Below are 18,745 nucleotides of genomic sequence, written 5' to 3'. Positions count from 1 at the left end.
AATTATGCATATTAAGACCTTCCTTTGTTTAAAATCACAGAGAATAGAGCAAAATAAAAAGGCAGATAAATCAAACACCACAGTTACAAATACATTTCACAAATAATATTTATAAATAACATGTAGAAATTTTAGTGTAAAAAATCTGTACATTGCGAAATTTTAGTTTCAAATTACCGTTATGTGTTGTTTTGTGTGTGTGACCCAATACCTTGATTCTGGGTAGTTTTCAAACACTTGAACTGAGGTATTGCTTTATAAAAACCTAAATTGGCGGTAAACGCATGTCCCACTAACAAGATATCAACATTTCAAGCTACTAAAGAAGCTATATTTAAATAGGTTCTCATTGACTCTAAAGGAATTAAGTGTAAAATAATATGTAAGTAGCTTTTTGAGTATATCTTTTCCCTAATTTAAAGTTTATTTTATTCATATTAAAAATATATTAATGGAAAGAGAGGATTACCAGATGTGCAGTTTTTATCGGATGTGTCAACGATTTAGGGCTAAGTTGATTTTCTTGTTAGCACCTTAGGAATTTTACACATTTTCGCCTTCACCAGTTCACCTTCACCTATCCCTTTAGTTTTTTGGACTTTTGAGGCACCACACAAGATCTGTCGACCGACCCTCTCCATTCCTTTCTGTCTTTTGCCCTGGATAGAATCTCCCTCAATGTCAGGCCCCTCCATTCCTTTGTGATGTATACGTTTCACCTCGTCCTGGTCTGTGACGGCATGCACGGCTTTTTGGTAAGCCTGGTGACGCCCTTGCCCTTAAGGTTTTTTTTAATGGTTATAATATCATGTAATGTAACATCTTTCTTTCTCTCTGACCACAGCCGAGTACCTCCAGTTAGGTGATTCACCTTTGTACTCAACGTATGTCCGTTGTAGTCCTTCTTGGGATATATTTTATTTGACTTAAAAAGCTCTACGTCTTTGTAATTAGCGAAAGATTTTAGTCATACTCTCAGAACTTAAGACCCCAAGGAAGTTCCCTTCCATCGAACTGTCTTATCTACTGATCTATCCGAGAGGGATCTAAGCAATGTAATTAGTTACATCCCTATTATCAACGGGTCGTTTGCCAAGGCGTTTAAGTTATAGGTTAGAATCACAGTTAAAGAACCTGGTGTCACAGTTTGTAAGTTTCTCTCTTGTTAGTTGAATTCGTTGTTGATCTTTGCCGAAAGTCATCAGGGGTGCTAAAATGTTGTAACTGTGATGTGCCGGGGATCAGACAATCAGACATGGTAACAAGGAGAATACCAAAGAATGGCGAGAGGCTGCCAATAAAGAACAATGGGAATACAAGTCATTAAGAAAATCAGTACAGCAGTACGTTATAAAGATTAAGATATTATATATATATCTCTATACATATATTTATCATGTGCGTAGCCTGTATTTTTTTCCGGGGGCGGAAAACCTCTCCCCCTCCCCGCGAAAAAAATATTTATATATATATGTATATGTCTGTGTGTACATAATCTTTATTACATTGTGAACCTTCATTTTTTTTGTAAGACGTTTATTGTGCCCTAGAATAGGTTCTTCCTGGAGCCCCGCCGCCAAGCACTATTTCTGGTATTGAAAGCCAACAAAATGCATATTCTGAGGTATCTACAGTGCATTTCACTGCTATTAGAAAGTTTTATTTCAAAACCTAATGTGCTATTCTTACTGACTTAAGCCCTCCCGCGCCGTTCGGCGCATTTGCCATCAAGCTGTTTAAAAATTTGTGACTGGTAATGTCTGAAGCCTCTTCCCATCTACTCTGAGGACCTCCATAAATGTGTGACGCCAAATTGTACTAGGATGTCATCGCAACTCTTATTATGCGTAATTCATTTTGTCGAAGAACATGTCCCGCAAACCTTATGCGACGCTCTGTCATAATCTTACTAAGGTGTCGCCTCCCAGTTCGGCATAGGATTTCCTTGATTTAGACCCGATCTCCATAACTGACTCCTAAAATCTGTCTTAGCCATCTTTGTTGAGCCACAGTTAGTGTTTTTCAATTTCGGCAGATGACTATTCACTGCAATTTATTAATGGAGCCCCGCCACTGGTAGAAATGTGTAACCTCTCTTGAATACGCTCTCTTAAATAAGCTTTTGAAATCAGGTGACTGTAGTTTGCTTTAGATTTTATATCGAAAATGGAAGTTTTATCGTCAAAATCATCTGTTGGTTTTGAAGTGAAAAATCTCTGGAGTTTTTTTTTTTTTTTTAAATTCATAGAATTTGGTAACTGTAGTTTGCTTTAGAATTATATTGAAAATCGAGATTTTCCACCTCAAAACGCTCTGTAGAGGTTTTAAAAAGCCATCTGTAGGAGAGGGGTTTAAACTCAAAACCCCCAATGGCTTGGCTACGCTCAAATATTTTTAGTGTGTAATTTGCTTATTTATATTGAAGTACTTTTAGCATCAAACCCCTCTGAAGTTGGGTTTAAACTAAAAATCCCTTTCGGCTTCGATCATTGCATTTTGAGTGCGTAAATTACTTTTTTTTTTTTTTTTTATATTGAAGATGTATTTTTTAGCTTCAAACCCCGCTGGCGGGGGGTTTAAACTCAAAACCCCTTTTGGCTACGCTCATAGATTTTAGAGTGTGTAATTTTCTTTTTTTTTATATTGGAAAGGTTTTTTTTTTTAGCTTCAAACTCCACTGAAGGGGAGTTTAAACTCAAAACCTCTTTGACTATACTTATAACATTTTTAGTGTATAATTTGCTTTTTTTTATTATTATTAAAGAGGTATTTTTTTCGCTGAAGGGGTGTTTAAACTCAAAAATGAGTCAAAACCAATTTAGCCAAGCTCATAACATTTTGAGAGCGTAAATTTTTTTTTTCATATTAAAGAGGTATTTTTTAGCTTCAAAACCTACTGAAAGGGGAGGTGGTAAACTCAAAACCCTTTTGGCTACGCTCATAGAATTTTGAGTGTGTAATTTGCTTTTTTTTATATTGAAGAGGGGGTTTATCGTAAATTTTGGAGGGGGTTTAAAATTAAAATCTTCCTTAACTGTGCTTTTGGAAATTGGGGATTGTTGTTTGCATTTTTTTTGTTTTGTTTTATAGAAGAGGGAGATTTAACTGCAAAACCCACTGGTAGGGGGTTTTAAATTCAAAACCCCCCTTGGTTTTGGTGTGACAAGTGATGGTTTTGTATTAAAATCTCACCTTAAATAAACAAAATCAAAGCAAAAAATCAGTCACTAAATTCCGATCCCCCTCCTGCGGTGGGGTTTGAACCCCAACCCCTCTCCCTGGCTACGTCCATGATATATATATATATATATATATATATATATATATATATATATATATATATAATTCTCTTCGTGGCCCAACCATGCCAAAAACCACGAGAAAGTATTTTTAAACTTCTTACCAGACAGATTGACAGACAAGGTGAGTTAATATAAGATTTGTAAAACAAAAAGAAGGAATAAAAGGAATAGCTTACAATTTTATTGGTTGTGTTACTTTTATTGATTACTAAATGTTTAACTTTTATCTCTCACACTTTGTTGTTGTCTTGTTAAAAAATCATTTTATTACAGAGGATGAACATCGAAGAAACTGAAAGCGCTCTACCAAACATTGAATGCAGCCGTGATATGTCAAAGACTTCTCAGGCAAAATTCAACAGAGCATTAAGAAATGCTATTTATGGGACTTTCACAGAATTTATTCATGCAGAGACAATTGTTCACATGATGCGAAAACGCTGTCCAAATCTTTTGTTGGACAGAGACATAGTAAGTATAATATGGATATAGCTTTTTAAACGTAAGATGGTCATTGTTTAAGATTTAACATTTGAGATGCCGATCTCGTCTACAGAGAAATACTACTTACTAGTTCTTCCTACAGTTCAGTATCGTTGGAATGATCGTTTATATTATTTTCAGTGCCCCATGGGATGATGTCTTGATGTTACAATGAGAGTGTTGACCAGACAGTGCGTTGCACATGTTATCATTCAATTAATGTAGATTTCTATTTTTAAATAACCACTGAACACTCAAACAGAATCGTTGTGCTGGAGACTCAAATACAAGCTATTTATTTAAACAGCGAAAATCTTTCAAAACTAGGAATACACACTGTACAATACAATTTAATGAAACAAGTTTTACTGTCTCCGTTCGAGTTCTTTATTACAAATGATCATCTCTGTCATTTCCAAAACATTTTCTTATCTTCTTACTATATTTGGAAACAATCAACCTATCTTCTTATATGGTCATGGAATCTTGCCCTCTTCTGTTCCAAAAAATTTGTTTACAATATAACATTGATCTTGCGCTGCAGACTGAAGAAATCTAAAAATAAACTTGATGCAACAGCTGCTTTATATATATCCCCGGTCACTTCATCCCCGGTCATTTCATCCCCGGTCACTTCATCCCCGGTCATTTCATCCCCTGGTCATTTCATCCCCTGGTCACTTCATCCCCCGGTCACTTCATCCCCCGGTCATTTCATCCCCTGGTCACTTCATCCCCCGGTCACTTCATCCCCTGATATTTTCATCATCTGATAATTTTATCTAACAAATTGTAATTTTAAAAAGCATTAAATGAGCAATATTTAATGTATTCCTTTTTTATTTAAATGACAGAGAGAGAGAGAAAGAGATAGAGAGAGAGAGAGAGAGAGAGAGAGAATCACACCCTAAATATACATGCAAGATTATTTCCAATAAGCACTCAAACAATTAATTTTAAGGCTATAGGAACCTCATCATGACGGGTATGTTCTCAGAACTAGAGGCCCCCCACCAGTTTCGATATCTAAAATGAATATCAATAAACAAAATACATACTTACATTTACATGTAGAAATGAAATATCGATAGAAATAAAGTCCTATAACACAATTTGTAACTTTAATGTTTATAAGAAAGACCGCCTTTATTATAAAAAAATAAAACCTTATTACAAGGCTAAAAATGACTCGCCCATTTTCAAGAAAGAGCGATTGAAAAATCAAATAAAGTGAAACATGGTCGTACTTTCACCACAGCTTGACCTTTGATTATAAGTTATCAGCGGCACGGTCATAATTATTGTAATCGCACTTCTATCTCTCAAAAGATTTCCACTACTTGCACCACACCTTGGCCTTTGATGATAAATTATCAGCGGCACGGTCATAATTATTCTAATCGCACTTCTATCTTTCAAAAGATTTCCACTACTTGCACCACACTTTGGCCTTTGATGATAAATTATCAGCGGCACGGTCATAATTATTCTAATCGCACTTCTATCTTTCAAAAGATTTCCACTACTTGCACCACACTTTGGCCTTTGATGATAAATTATCAGCGGCACGGTCATAATTATTCTAATCGCACTTCTATCTTTCAAAAGATTTCCACTACTTGCACCACACCTTGGCCTTTGATGATAAATTATCAGCGGCAAGGTCATAATTATTCTAATCGCACTTCTATCTCTCTATCTCTCAAAAGATTCCCACTACTTTCACCACACCTTGGCCTTTAATCATTACGCTATAGATAAGTACACATCCAGATTTACCATATAATATTAGATTTCTTATTAAGAATACAAAGTGGAAGAGGAAACACTATAAACGCATTAGTAATATGTCATAAAATGTAAAAAAGAAAGCATTCTACATAATCATATTTATACATAAAATATTTAATTGGGGATGAAATGACCGGGGGATGAAGTGACCGGGGGATGAAATGACCAGGGGATGAAATGACCGAGAATGAAGTGACCGGGGATGAAGTGACCGGGGGATGAAGTGACCAGGGGATGAAATGACCAGGGCATGAAATGACCGAGGATGAAGTGACCGGGGATGAAGTGACCGGGGATGAAATGACCGGGGATGAAGTGACCGGGGATGAAGTGACCGGGAACCATATATATATATATATATATATATATATATATATATATATATATATATATATATATATATATATATATATATATATATATATATATATATATATATATATATATATATATACGTTTTTTTTAAAGGAAGCAGTTAGAAAAAAGTCTGAAATCGAGGGCAACCTAAAAGCTAGTGAAGAGTTACTGGCGAGACTTGCTAGGTACGATAATTGGTTTAGTCGTCTGATTGACTGCCTTATGGACGATGAAGTGAAACAAAGTCATGTAGCTAAAATACTTCTAAAAATTCAAGGTAAATAAATTGATTTTCAACTTCTTCTTCTTCTTCTAGCCAGCTTTATTGCTGCTGAGCTATAAGCTCTTTTGCAGACTATGCCAAGGAATCAATAGTGTGATGTTTTCTTCAGTTGTTCAGCACTGCCGTACAGAGTGTTGGTTATGTTGGGCTGTAGTGGAAGTAGGGTCTGCCTAAGGTGGATTAGGAAGGGGCATTCAATAAGGATATGGTTTATAGTTTCATAAAGTGGGCGCAGTGTCTGCAAATGGGGAGTTATGTGGAGTTAATTTTGTTCAGATGGTAATTTAATAGAGGTGTTTGTCCTGTTCTTAGTTGGAAAATTTGTAGAATTTTCTTTGCGGGGGAGGAAGCTAATAATGTCCAGTTTGTTAGGCATAGTCATTTCTTTGTACATGGCTCTGCCTGTGTTTCATGATGCCCATTGGTTGAGCCACTCCTCTTTGTGATTGTTGACTAACATTAACTTTAGGGTGAGGTAGCTTACATGTTTGTCTGGTTATCCCATAGATGAACTTGCCTTTGATAGCTTATCTGCCTTTTCATTTCTCATGATGCCAGTGTGTCCAGGGATCCACTGTAGTGTAATATTAATATTTAATGTTGATATCATCTGATGGATTTTCAATTTAAAATCAAAAAGAACATTTCATGATGTCGGATTTTCACCATCTTTTCTAGTTTACAAGATCTAAACGGGAAGGACAGACGGACAAACAGTATCGTTGTGCTGGCCATATGACACCCTCGTTAATCGTGGGCCACATAAACAGATGACCCAATAAAAATCTGCCCCATAGATCTCAAGGTCCTGAATGGGTCTTACATAGACTTAGGTCCTCCCGCGCCGTTCGGCGCATTTGGCGGAAATCTGTTTCCATAAAGATCTGTCATTGGCAATGTCTGAAGCCTCTTCCCATCTGGTGTCCACTGTTCTGAGGTCCTCCATGAAGGTGTGTCGCCAGGTAATACGAGGACGTCCCTGTTTGCGCTTTCCTCGTATTGGCCTCCATGTCATCGCAACTCTTGGTATGCGTAGTTCATTTTGTTGTAGAACATGCCCCGCAAACCTCATGCGACGTTCTGTCACAACCTCACTAAGTGTTCGACTCCCATTTCAGCATAGGATTTCCTTGTTTGATACCCGATCTGTGTAACTGAATCCCAAAATCCGTCTCAGCTATTTATATTGAGCCACATTTAGTCTCTTCTCAATTTTGACAGATGACTTCCATGTCTCACACGCATATGTTGCACTTGGAATGACGATTGTGTTGAGAAGGTGTATTTTTGTCTCGAGTCCAATGGATTGGCTTGTCCAAATAGGCTGCAGCCTTTGGAAAATGCTCCCTGCCTTTCATATGAGGCACGTTACATCATGGTAGGCATCCCCATCAATTGCTATGATGCTGCCAAGGTATTTGAACTTGTCCAACTCTTCAAGCTTTTAAATCGTCAAATCTGATGGAGGCAACCTTTGCCTTATATCCCACTGAAGGGGAACTTTACTTTTTTTACTTTCATGAGTTAATAAATAAATACTAACCAATACGACACAATAAACTCACTACACTGCACATCGCCGTACTAAAACCTACTCGAGCACTCACTCCACCCCGGACTGATTTCACGGCCGACTTACAGTCCTGGTTTTCTAACTGTCTGAACTAAACTGCATTATACACTCTGTCTCTCTTTCTTACCAAAGCTTACAGTCACATGACTAATCAAGGGTGATTTTTGCGTGTAACGGTCATACTAGTACTGTCCTTTGTCCATCGACACAGTTGACTGCCATGCAGCATGTGAAATTGTGTTACGTGTGTCACTTGGTCACACACAAAATTAACTCTATCGCTCCGCCAATATGTTTATAACAATACTAAATGAATATCTCAGTATCCAAGCTATAAACCTAAACATAAACATTACATTTTAAGTATTTCACCTTTCTTTTTTTCTATTTAAGCTGAGCTACTTCAGGAACCAGAAAAGGTAACATTTTCAATTTTATTATATGCTATTAGTTACATGTAAGCATTTCGGGACTCATAACAATGTGTCTAAATCATATATAATTTATTTTCAGTTTCAAGGGGATGATTCAGACCTTGCAGGTAGATTCTTAGTGTACTTTTTCTTTATCTTTGAAAAGGGGAGGGGCGTGATTGCTGAGCCGTAGAGAACCTGATTTATAGCCGAGAAGTCTCTGGTTCGAATACTGGTGAAGACTGAGATTTTGAATTTTGGAATTATTAGGGCGCTTGTGAATCTAACCGACTCAAACCGGTACCCGACATTAGCTGGGAAAAAATAAAGGTTGGTCGTTGTGCTGACCACATGACACCTTTGTTAAGCATGGGTCACAGAAACAGATGAGCTTGATGTCTTGCGATATAGATTGAAAGGGATATCTAAGTTTATTTTTGTACTTTAGCATTGCGATTACTTTATTGAAGCTTATATTCAGAAGAGTATTAATACTTAAAACTAATTTAATCTATCCAGTAATTCTTAACCTAGTTAATGATGTCTAATTTTAATAAAAATACTTTTAACAAATTATTCTATTTAATATAATTTTATTTATTTATTCATCTCTATAAATTGTTATATATCTTTGCATGTTTTAGAATTCTATGATGACTACAGTATTAGTATTGGGTTGGAGATCGAGTTGATGCGGGTCTGTATGAAATATGAGAATGTCAAAATGGAAAAAGGTAAGCAGCTCTACTTAAACATTCTAGAACAGCTTATTCTAAATAAATTATAAGTATAAATATAAATGCATAAATAAAAAAACTTCAATTGTATATGTCTCTCTCTCTCTCTATATATATATATATATATATAGAGAGAGAGAGAGAGATAGATAGATAGATAGATAGATAGATAGATAGATAAATAGATAGATAGATAGATAGATATACTTGTGCTAGATATAACATTGTTCAAATTGATTTTGTTTAACATAATCTCCTTAAATATTCACTTCATCCGGCGAGCCTCTCCCTCTCATTGACCCACCCTAAAGGTATTGAGCGTCCATCGCTTTTAAATGGTTGTTGAAACATGATCAGATAAACATCTTTAGAATGCACCTCTTTCGAACAAAGTGATTATAATTTAATTATTGATTTTAATTTTAGAGAGAGAAACAAAATGAAATAAACGCACATTTCTAACACAGGGGATAGATTTATGGAAGGAAACAAACAAACAAAAATTAGTACTTAATATAAAAATAACAAGACTTGTAGTTTATATTCTGACATGACGATTGCTATGATTTTAAAACAAATTCTCATTTAAAAGATCTATGATCTATATTGTTACCTTTTTTTTTCGTTAACCTTTTGTGTAGGCCAATATGATAATCTTGCCTATATGATAATCTTTCCTAAATGATAATCTTGCCTATATGATAATCTTGCCTATATGATAATCTTGCCTATATGATAATCTTGCCTATTTGATAATCTTGCCTATATGATAATCTTGCCTATATGATAATTTTGCCTATTTGATAATCTTGCCTAAATGATAATCTTGCATATATGATAATCTTGCCTATATGATAATCTTGCCTATATGATAATCTTGCCTATATGATAATCTTGCCTATATGATAATCTTGCCTATTTGATAATCTTGCCTATATGATAATCTTGCCTAAATGATAATCTTGATTAAATGATAATCTTGCCTATATGATAATCTTGCCTATAAGATAATCTTGCCTAAATGATAATCTTGCCTATATGATAATCTTGCCTATATGATAATCTTGCCTATATGATAATCTTGCCTATTTGATAATCTTGCCTATATGATAATCTTGCCTATATGATAATCTTGCCTATATGATAATCTTGCCTATTTGATAATCTTGCCTATATGATAATCTTGCCTAAATGATAATCTTGAGTATATGATAATCTTGCCTAAATGATAATCTTGCCTATATGATAATCTTGCCTATATGATAATCTTGCCTATATGATAACCTTAACAAAGAGAAGCTTAGTTATATGATTATTTGTTTCTATTAAATATGACACAAGTCTTTATGTTGCAATGTTTCTGCTTAATGTTGTTGTTGTTTTTTCCCCTGACGTATAACAATAGAACGGCATGAATCCAAACTTGAAAACCAAATAAAAGAAACAGAAAAACAAGCCAAGACTAACAGTAAGTAGGATCTAGACTTAGTAAGATACTGTATCGCGTACAATAAAATTTATTAGTTGAAAATCCTACAAACTAAAATACTAAATTTTATCTTAACCCATAGTTAAAAATTACTATATTAAAATTATTCAAACGAATCGAAGGTATAATAAGCATGTATTCAATTCCTAAAGTTAAAGATAACTGAAGTATTTCACAGAAGCGTGCAAACCCTGTTGACAGTTGCGACCTGGATATTTTACCAGAAAGCCAAGGCCGTTGTCCAAGTGGTCTATTATGTCTATTATTTCCACTTAAAAAAAGAATACAATATTTCGCAATGCTACAAAGACCCACCTGTGATCTACATATTTTGACACATCTAACGCTGCTTAATTCATTGTCTGCCAAGCATCAAATAAAGGTTTCTATTTTACGTCTTTGGTGGAATGTTTTTCTTATATTCTTATCATGTGTCCTGCAGACTTTGTAAGAGTTCTCCAACCGGCAAATAAATGCTGATTTATTTAAAAAGACTAACTATAAGTTCACGCTGCTTGTAGTCCAATGGTTAACAAATGTGTTAATGTGCAGACCAACACATTACCGGTTTTAAATTTCCCTATGTTGACCAGGTATCTTATCTTATAAAATACAGACGTTACTTCATAAAAGATGATTACGTCCTACGTATTGTATTAAGGAACACTGTCTATCTAAACATAGAGAATTACTATATTTATTATTATCATTATTATATTTTAATACAATTTTTTTTTTTCAGAAAAATTGTCTGTCCTGTTGAAAGAGACACAGAAAGAAAATAACTCTCTAAAATGGACAAATTATACAATAAATAGTCAATTACGTAAGTATTTTGTTTTTAGGTCATCTGGAAGCGAAGTAAATACAAAAAAAAAACCTACACACAAGTCGAATCAAATATAAATGGGATGAGCTTAACAATATTAAGGCCATGAATGTCGATGCACTAAAGTTGTGTACTAGAAGGTTTATCTCAGTTTTATTTATGAGTACACATAATAACCCACACAATGTCTGAATCAGAAAGGCTTTCATCGTAGAATAGCTTGCCCAAAAAATAAATTACAATAAGGTTACAAAGACGAAGTGGTCCACCCAGGCGAGTTAAATTCGATCAAAGACAAATCACAGAGAAGAATGGAGAAAGAAAGTTGACAGATCTTGTGTGGTGCCCCAGCGGTCCTGCAAACCAATGGATGGGTGAAAGTGAATGTGAAGTTAAATGTGAACCAGGCCTAACTGATGTCTTAAAATGAATATGTAATTGATATAATTGCTTTGTGTATGGTCAATATTTATTTCCTTAACAAAAAAAACAACATTTCGTTAAAAAAAAATCCTTTAGTTATGTCAGTTATGGTTCGGGTGACGCACTGCAGTTCAAGCGATAACATGAAACATTACTTATTAATTGTTGTTTTAAATTATGTCCAACTTTTATGCATACTAAGTAGATTTTTTTCTCTTTAAAACAAAAAGTTAAAAAATACATTTGTGTAAATGTAGTAGTTAGTATGACAGAACTTACTTAACTAAGCAATACAAATGTAAACATTTGTTTTACAAAAAAATCAAAAACCTTATGCATAAATGTGTTAAAATTATGACAAATGGTAATTATACATAAAACACTGAACCATAATCTTCAAATACAAAAACAAAATTTAATAAAATACTCTGAAAGACACAAAGATAAAGGCACATTCCTCGTCCCATATGCTAGGACAAATTTGTACAAATACTCCTTCTTCCCTAGTGCTATTAGAGCATGGAATGGGTTGCCTGAGCTAGCCAGGAAAACCAGTGACTTGGCAGAATTTAAGTCATTGGTTAATATGCATGACTAAATGCATGACGCGTAGGACGTAATCATCTTCTTTTTTGAAGTAACGTCTGTATTATATAAGATAAGATAAGATCTCCCCTATTAAAGAGCCTCCAGTGTTTGTTACTATTAATAGTGAATAGTTGTAAAAGTGTTGTATTTTTATGAAAAAACTGCTTGCCTAAGTGATTTAATAAAATTTGATTTTTCGCTTTTAGAAAAGAAAAAAAGTAGCCGTTGCATCAGAACTTTGAATGGACTAAAATATTATGATGTCGGATTTTCACTATCTTTCCTAGTTTACGAGATCTAAACGGGACAGACCCACAAACATTTCACACAAAACTAATAGCGTCTTTTCCCCTTTCGGGGGCCGTTAACCAGGAGCTAGAGTTGTCATTTAATCATTTTGTGTCACCATTCCAGATTTTTTTATACACTTGTTTTTTTTTTTAAGTAGACATAATGATTAAATTACAAGATTACATTTCCAGTATAAAAACGTTGCTTTGTTTTTCTTTAGGGGCCTCAACTTCAAAGACAACTATTAACGAATTTTGTACACATTGTCAACCTGAAGCAATGTTGACAACACAACGTCAGTTCCTATGTGATCTTGGTAAGTATTGAATGCGATGTAAGTATCGGCTTTATTATATGTGCTAGTTTTACTTCAATATTGTCAGAGTAATTCGTCTTATCTCTGCCAGCATAGGCCACAAACCATCTTCCTCCAGGCATCTTAATTCTGGGCCAGTCTCTCCAACTGTCCCAACGTCTTGCCCATCTGCTTGGCATCTGCTTCCAGATCGCGGCGCCATGTATTCCTGGGCCGTCCCATCTCCCTCTTTCTTTGGGAGTTCCAGGTTAGGGCTTGACTTGTTATATTGGATGCAGGCTTGTGAAGAGTGTGACCTATCCATCTCCAGCGTCTCTGAAGGATATCTACTTCAATGAGCTGCTGATTTGTTCTTTGATACAGTTCCTAATTTCAGAGCTTGTCTTCCTCAGGCAGGTATTGATGAATACCTTGATTTTTTTCAATGGTGGTAATGGTGGTTCTCCAGGTCTCTGCTCCATAAAGTGACAATGGTTTAAAGAGCCTGATCTTAGTGGTGGTGCCTATTTCCCTTAGTATACTTTTCCACTTCTGATCATTTGCTGTTTTCATGACCCAATCTATGGCTAGTAGAAACAAGAAGGGAGAGAGTAAACAGCCTTATCTCGCCAGAGTAATTGCCAAAACCAAAATTAGAACCATCCTTGTAAGAAATACTGTCTTCGTTGATGACGCAACAGTTCTGGCACACACGCTGTCGTAACTCCATCATTAATGTCACGTTTCTCTCTGGCCTGCAAAGAGTATAGGCTAAATATAAATGAGCGCGAATAAAAAAAAATGATGGTAAAAAAATTCAAGAAGTCCTGTATTTACAACAGGATATTAAAATAAAACGCATAATAATTTTAAAAAAAGGCTCAACTAGAGTTTTTGGAAAACCGGAATGTCAATACAAAGACTAAAATGTAGATCAGAAAGGCATGTACAGTAGTGAGTCTTGAACTACTTAGGCTAAGCACGAGTAAAAATTAAATTCATTACTCTTGCGCTGCCTCCGAAGAATCCTTAAAACTACATAGCAAGGAAGCGTTTCATGAGGCTGCTTGAAGATATAGATTTGTAGTAGCCAGGATGGCTGCCTGGTCGTGCGGTTTGCACGCTGGACTGTCGTTCGGACTTATCGATGGTCCCGGGTTCAAACCCTGCCCGCTCCCATCCCCCGTCGTCCTGCGGGAGGTTTGGACTAGAAAGTAATTATCTTCAACTCTGAAGGAACATCCGAAATAAGTAAAAAAAAATTAAACATTTGTATCTTCTCCAAAATCGCATTCGGAGGTGTCTTTGATCTAAGTCAAACACTACTTAGACATAATAAAATGATACAGTGTTGATATAATTTTCTGGACTTCAATTCCTTCAGACTCGAACTTGAGACAAAAATATATACACATCGATTAAGATACAGGATAGTACAATATTAGTAATAAACAAATAAACTAGCCTAGTTTGTACCTTAACTTGCGACATCTTGCTGTAACTCTATATTTCTAGCTTATCTAGCTTATCTAAGTAAATAGTCTCCGGAAAATTTCTAGAACCTTCCTTCCACGCCCACGCTATCGTAACCTTTACCCTTTATTTCCCGGCTTTTTGTCGCCTCAACTATCACCCGCACATTGACCATGCAATGATCATCTGATCACGTGACGCCACACCTTTGCGACTAGCCTTGACCTTGTGTCCCGCCTACAAATTTAAGCGTGACATGGAGCTGATATTAGTGAGATATTTGCTTCAATGTATCGAGACTATTTGTTAGAGAAGGTCTCAACACTGACCTCAAATATTGTGGGCAGTATAGACCAATAGCTCGTTTCACGTCGCACATACCTTAAAGGCCCTAAATATTCTGAAATTAAAAATTTCGGTCTTCGCCAGGATTCGAACCCACTTCAACCCACTTCAGTTCGGTGCCAAACGCTTTACCTCTCAGCCATCGCGCTTCAATTACGATGTTTTTAAAAAAACTGTAGTCAAAAAGATATGTATTTTTTCTCATCTTTCATCCTCTCATTTATATTCCCGTTTCATTTGTTGCAGACGATGCCCTTGAAAATTTTGTGGACCAAGCTGAGATAAAATCTACTGACAAGTCATGGCAAGATTTACTTGTTTTCATTTCTTTTTCTGACCTTGAGAAAACGTTAAAGGTCTGGATAAGTAAAAAGCTGGACGTCAACTGTTTCGGAACTCTGAAACGAAATTTTTTAATACCTCAAATCTTAATTCCATTCCCTTGTGTAATACCAGAGATGCTTACGCCTTTGATGGCAGCTAGTTTAAACAGAAGCTCCAAAACTCTTGCCAGACTTTTAGAAGCTAATGCTAATGTTAATGCTGCAAATGACTTAGGAGACACAGCACTGATTTATCTGTGTCAGGAGAGTAAGTCCATTCAACACTGGTTTAAGAACACGTGTAATCAAATGATCTCTCAGAGTCGTGAATCCATCAGCTGCCTTACCAATCTGATTCAAGCAGGGGCGGAGATGGATGGTACAGGTAACAAGGGTATGACAGCCCTCATGCATTGCGCCCTAAATGGAAATGCAAAATTTATCAAGATATTGGTGGAGAAAGTTACGAACATGAAGATACAATCCGAGGACGGCAGAACAGCATTGATGTATGCAAGTTGTTGTTTAGAAGAGGAGTCTGCTACTTGTGCATCATATTTACTTACAGATTCGGATTTGAATGCTGTTGACAACGTGGGAAATACTGCCTTGCTACACAGCATTCTTAATAAAAATGTTCATGTATTTAGAGTTTTACTGAAGTCTCAAATAGACATAAACGTACAAAATAAAGATGGGTTCTCTCCATTGATGGTAGCCGTGGAGCAAGATCTGGGAGAGTTTGTTGGTGAGTTACTGAAGCTGAATCCACAATTGAAATTACAAAACAAAGATGGCGACACCGCATTAATACTAGCTGCTAAGAAGTATGCTCAGAAGTATGGTCACGTCAGAAACTCTGATATTTTGGAAGCTATGATAATGGTGTCAGACGTTGGTTTCGACATAATAAACAATAAAGGGAAATCGGCAATGATGATTATCATAGAGTCAGATGCAGCTGAAATTAACTTAGTTCAAAAGATGACAGAAAACGGAGCAGATTTGAATGTGACAGACCTGGAAGGTAGAACGGCATTGCAATATGCTAGAAGTAATACTTCAACTTTGGTAAGGGACGAGATACAATTAATTATTAAGTTTATCAAAAGACAAATATCAAACTAATAAATAATTGCAGCCTTTTAGAAATTATCTATACACTTATTTCAAGCATTTATTTCTTTTTAAATGTGAGATCAAATAGTGAATTATGAAAATAGTGAAAACATAATATTTTGATGTATGTATTTAAAGAATAGATTGGTGAATGTCTACACCAACGTGTAATGTGTGAAAAGATTGTAGTTTTCAAACGCAGACTACTTTAAAAATGAATGCTGAAACATTCTTATTCACGTTTAACATCTTGATCTATACTATGTACTGGCGTAGAAACCATGGCGCGAAGGGGTTCATTGCGCCCGGGCCCACGACCAAAAGGGGCCCAAACGGGGTTATGTAAGAGACTGTGTTGACTATAAGAGTTTAAATGCAACTCATTATTACATTATTTTTATTAAATCATGTTAATTTTCCTTAAGTTCTATTTCTGGTGTCCGAGAAAAATAACAAATCCATGTCAATCTTGTTACTGTAGTATGTAATATATTAAAGGAAGGTAACTCTTTAATTGTCAGTACAGCGTTTCATTTAGATCTAACGTGTTAGATTTTTTATTCAATAATAATAATAAATACATAAACTACATGTAAGCCTACTCCTTGTGAAAGTGTTTCTATAATGTATAATATTTGCTTTTGTTTTGGTCCCAGTGTTATGTATGTTTAATATTACAAAACATATTTACTAGTTAAAATACTTGAATTAATTATATGAGTAAATAGTATCCAAATTTTTTCTATTGGTAACCTAGACATCATACTTAATAAAAACAGAAAATACACATATTGTTAGACCAAATAAAATCTAAATATAATGATACCCTTCATTTCGACAATATGTCTTCCAATTTCTTAAAGTTACAAACATTAGTGCAGCCGAGCTTAAGATCATAATCGCCTTTCTACTCACTAGTTTGTTCATTAATTTCTTTACAAAGATGCTTTGAAAACCATCGTCTCTTGAATAATGAAGCTGGAGTAAAACAGGACTATTGTGCTGTGGGAAGCCCTAAAAATCCCATACCTGTGACTGCCAATACACATTCCGAATATCTGAAGACTCATCATATGACTCGGAATTTCGAAATATTACATGGTTGACCAAAGACAAATGATCTGCAGTGACCTAGTTTAGTTTAGAGATTATGTTCGTTTTGTAAATAACTATAATGTGCATTGTTTTTAGCGACGGTACGAGCAGTCACTCAGTCAGACAGACAAACGACGTTGCAGATAGGTGAAGAATATGGTTAGGGCTTGTAGAAAGATGGATATTTAAGAGAGGACCGAGTAATCGACGAATATAGAGACAAGACAATCATCCCCATCTGTAAATAAACATTAGGTCTTCTAAATTTTTATCAAGAATGTTAGAGTTAAGTGTTGTTTCTCTTGAATGTGCTCGGACTCGCATTACGCTAACTGAAGTAGTTCAGGACAACACACACAAGGCAGGACAGATCCCAAGCTTAAGGAACTTGTTCTATTTTACCCCGTAAGTAACAGGTGTATCTTGTTAACTGTCACGCGTATCAGTTTGTCTTCATTGCCATGTACTCTCTCATTAGATACAGTAGAGCCCTTTGGTCACACTCAACTTATAGAAGGCTGGGGCGATTTGCGTCGGCTGACTACACACATACCACTACCCCCATCTGTGTCACCACCAAGTTTATAACAGTATATTAATCTTGAACGAGGAAGGATGACCTGGGGACTTTGGGAACAAATCGGCAGTCAGCGTGTGTTTTTCTTACCGCGGAGGGTCGGATTCCCGGCTTCTGCTTTTCTAATATTTTACAATTTATAATTACTTTTAAGAATAGTTTATTTGATTATTAAATTTTAAGGCTACCCACTTATTTAAGTTATTTGATCTCTTAGTTTTTATCATGTGGATTGATAACTATATGTAATTGTGTTTTTTGGTTGTTGTTTGTTTTTGATTATTCAAGAAGTTCTAATTAAATTCTACGTTACGTATTTTAAATAGCATTCTGATGTCCTGTGATTTATGCGTGTGCGATTAATATAAAGTTAAAGTAAAGTTCCCCTTTCAAACCGTCTGGTCTATAGGGCAGAGGATGTAAAGGTCATCTGTTTTTGTGGCCTACGGTTAACGAGGGCGTCATATGGCCAGCACAACGACCAACAGCTTTTACTTTCATTACAGCTAATGTCAGTTATCTATTAGAGCTGGGTGGAGCGCCCAAAAATCCCGAAATTATAAATCCCAGTCTTCACTAGGATTCGAACCCGTGACCACGGTTAGGAAGCCTAGAGCTTTACCGCTCAGCCACTGCACCTCCGTAATTAATATACATACACAAAAGTACCACCAAGCTACAAATAGAGCTTTAAATAGTTAGATTAGAAACAGAAAAAATAGTTATAAAATAAAACATTCCAAAATACTAAGGTCACTATGGCTTGTGAGAGGTCTGCTGTTGTCAACATTCCATAGCCAGGCCGGTAGTGGACTGTCTTTGTTCTGCTACACACATACAAACGGGTGTTTGGACACAGAGGTGTGTGTGTAATTGGTCATTTTAATTAAATCTGTATCTTTAAAATATTAACACCTAAACAAGTTTGAGTTAACACATTTTAATTTAACAATCGAAAT

The 18,745-nt window shown here is 35.6% G+C and overlaps 1 protein-coding gene across 1 annotated transcript; it reads left to right on the top strand.

Moving 5' to 3' along the window:
- Positions 1–3,346: 3,346 nt before the first annotated feature.
- On the top strand, positions 3,347–18,235 carry LOC106050171 (serine/threonine-protein phosphatase 6 regulatory ankyrin repeat subunit B-like). The gene is made up of 10 exons (XM_013205117.2): positions 3,347–3,423; positions 3,576–3,773; positions 6,045–6,210; positions 8,183–8,208; positions 8,303–8,330; positions 8,847–8,936; positions 10,345–10,407; positions 11,171–11,254; positions 12,780–12,875; positions 14,919–18,235. The coding sequence occupies exons 2-10, from the start codon at positions 3,579–3,581 to the stop codon at positions 16,121–16,123; spliced, it is 1,953 nt and encodes a 650-aa protein (XP_013060571.2). The 5' UTR covers positions 3,347–3,423; positions 3,576–3,578; the 3' UTR covers positions 16,124–18,235.
- The last annotated feature ends 510 nt before the right edge of the window (positions 18,236–18,745 follow it).

The sequence above is a fragment of the Biomphalaria glabrata genome, chromosome 16 (genome assembly GCF_947242115.1).
Source record: "Biomphalaria glabrata chromosome 16, xgBioGlab47.1, whole genome shotgun sequence".
Lineage (NCBI taxonomy): Eukaryota > Metazoa > Mollusca > Gastropoda > Planorbidae > Biomphalaria > Biomphalaria glabrata.
The sequence above is the reverse complement of the archived record's forward strand: the minus strand, read 5'-3'. Positions and strand labels throughout refer to the sequence as shown.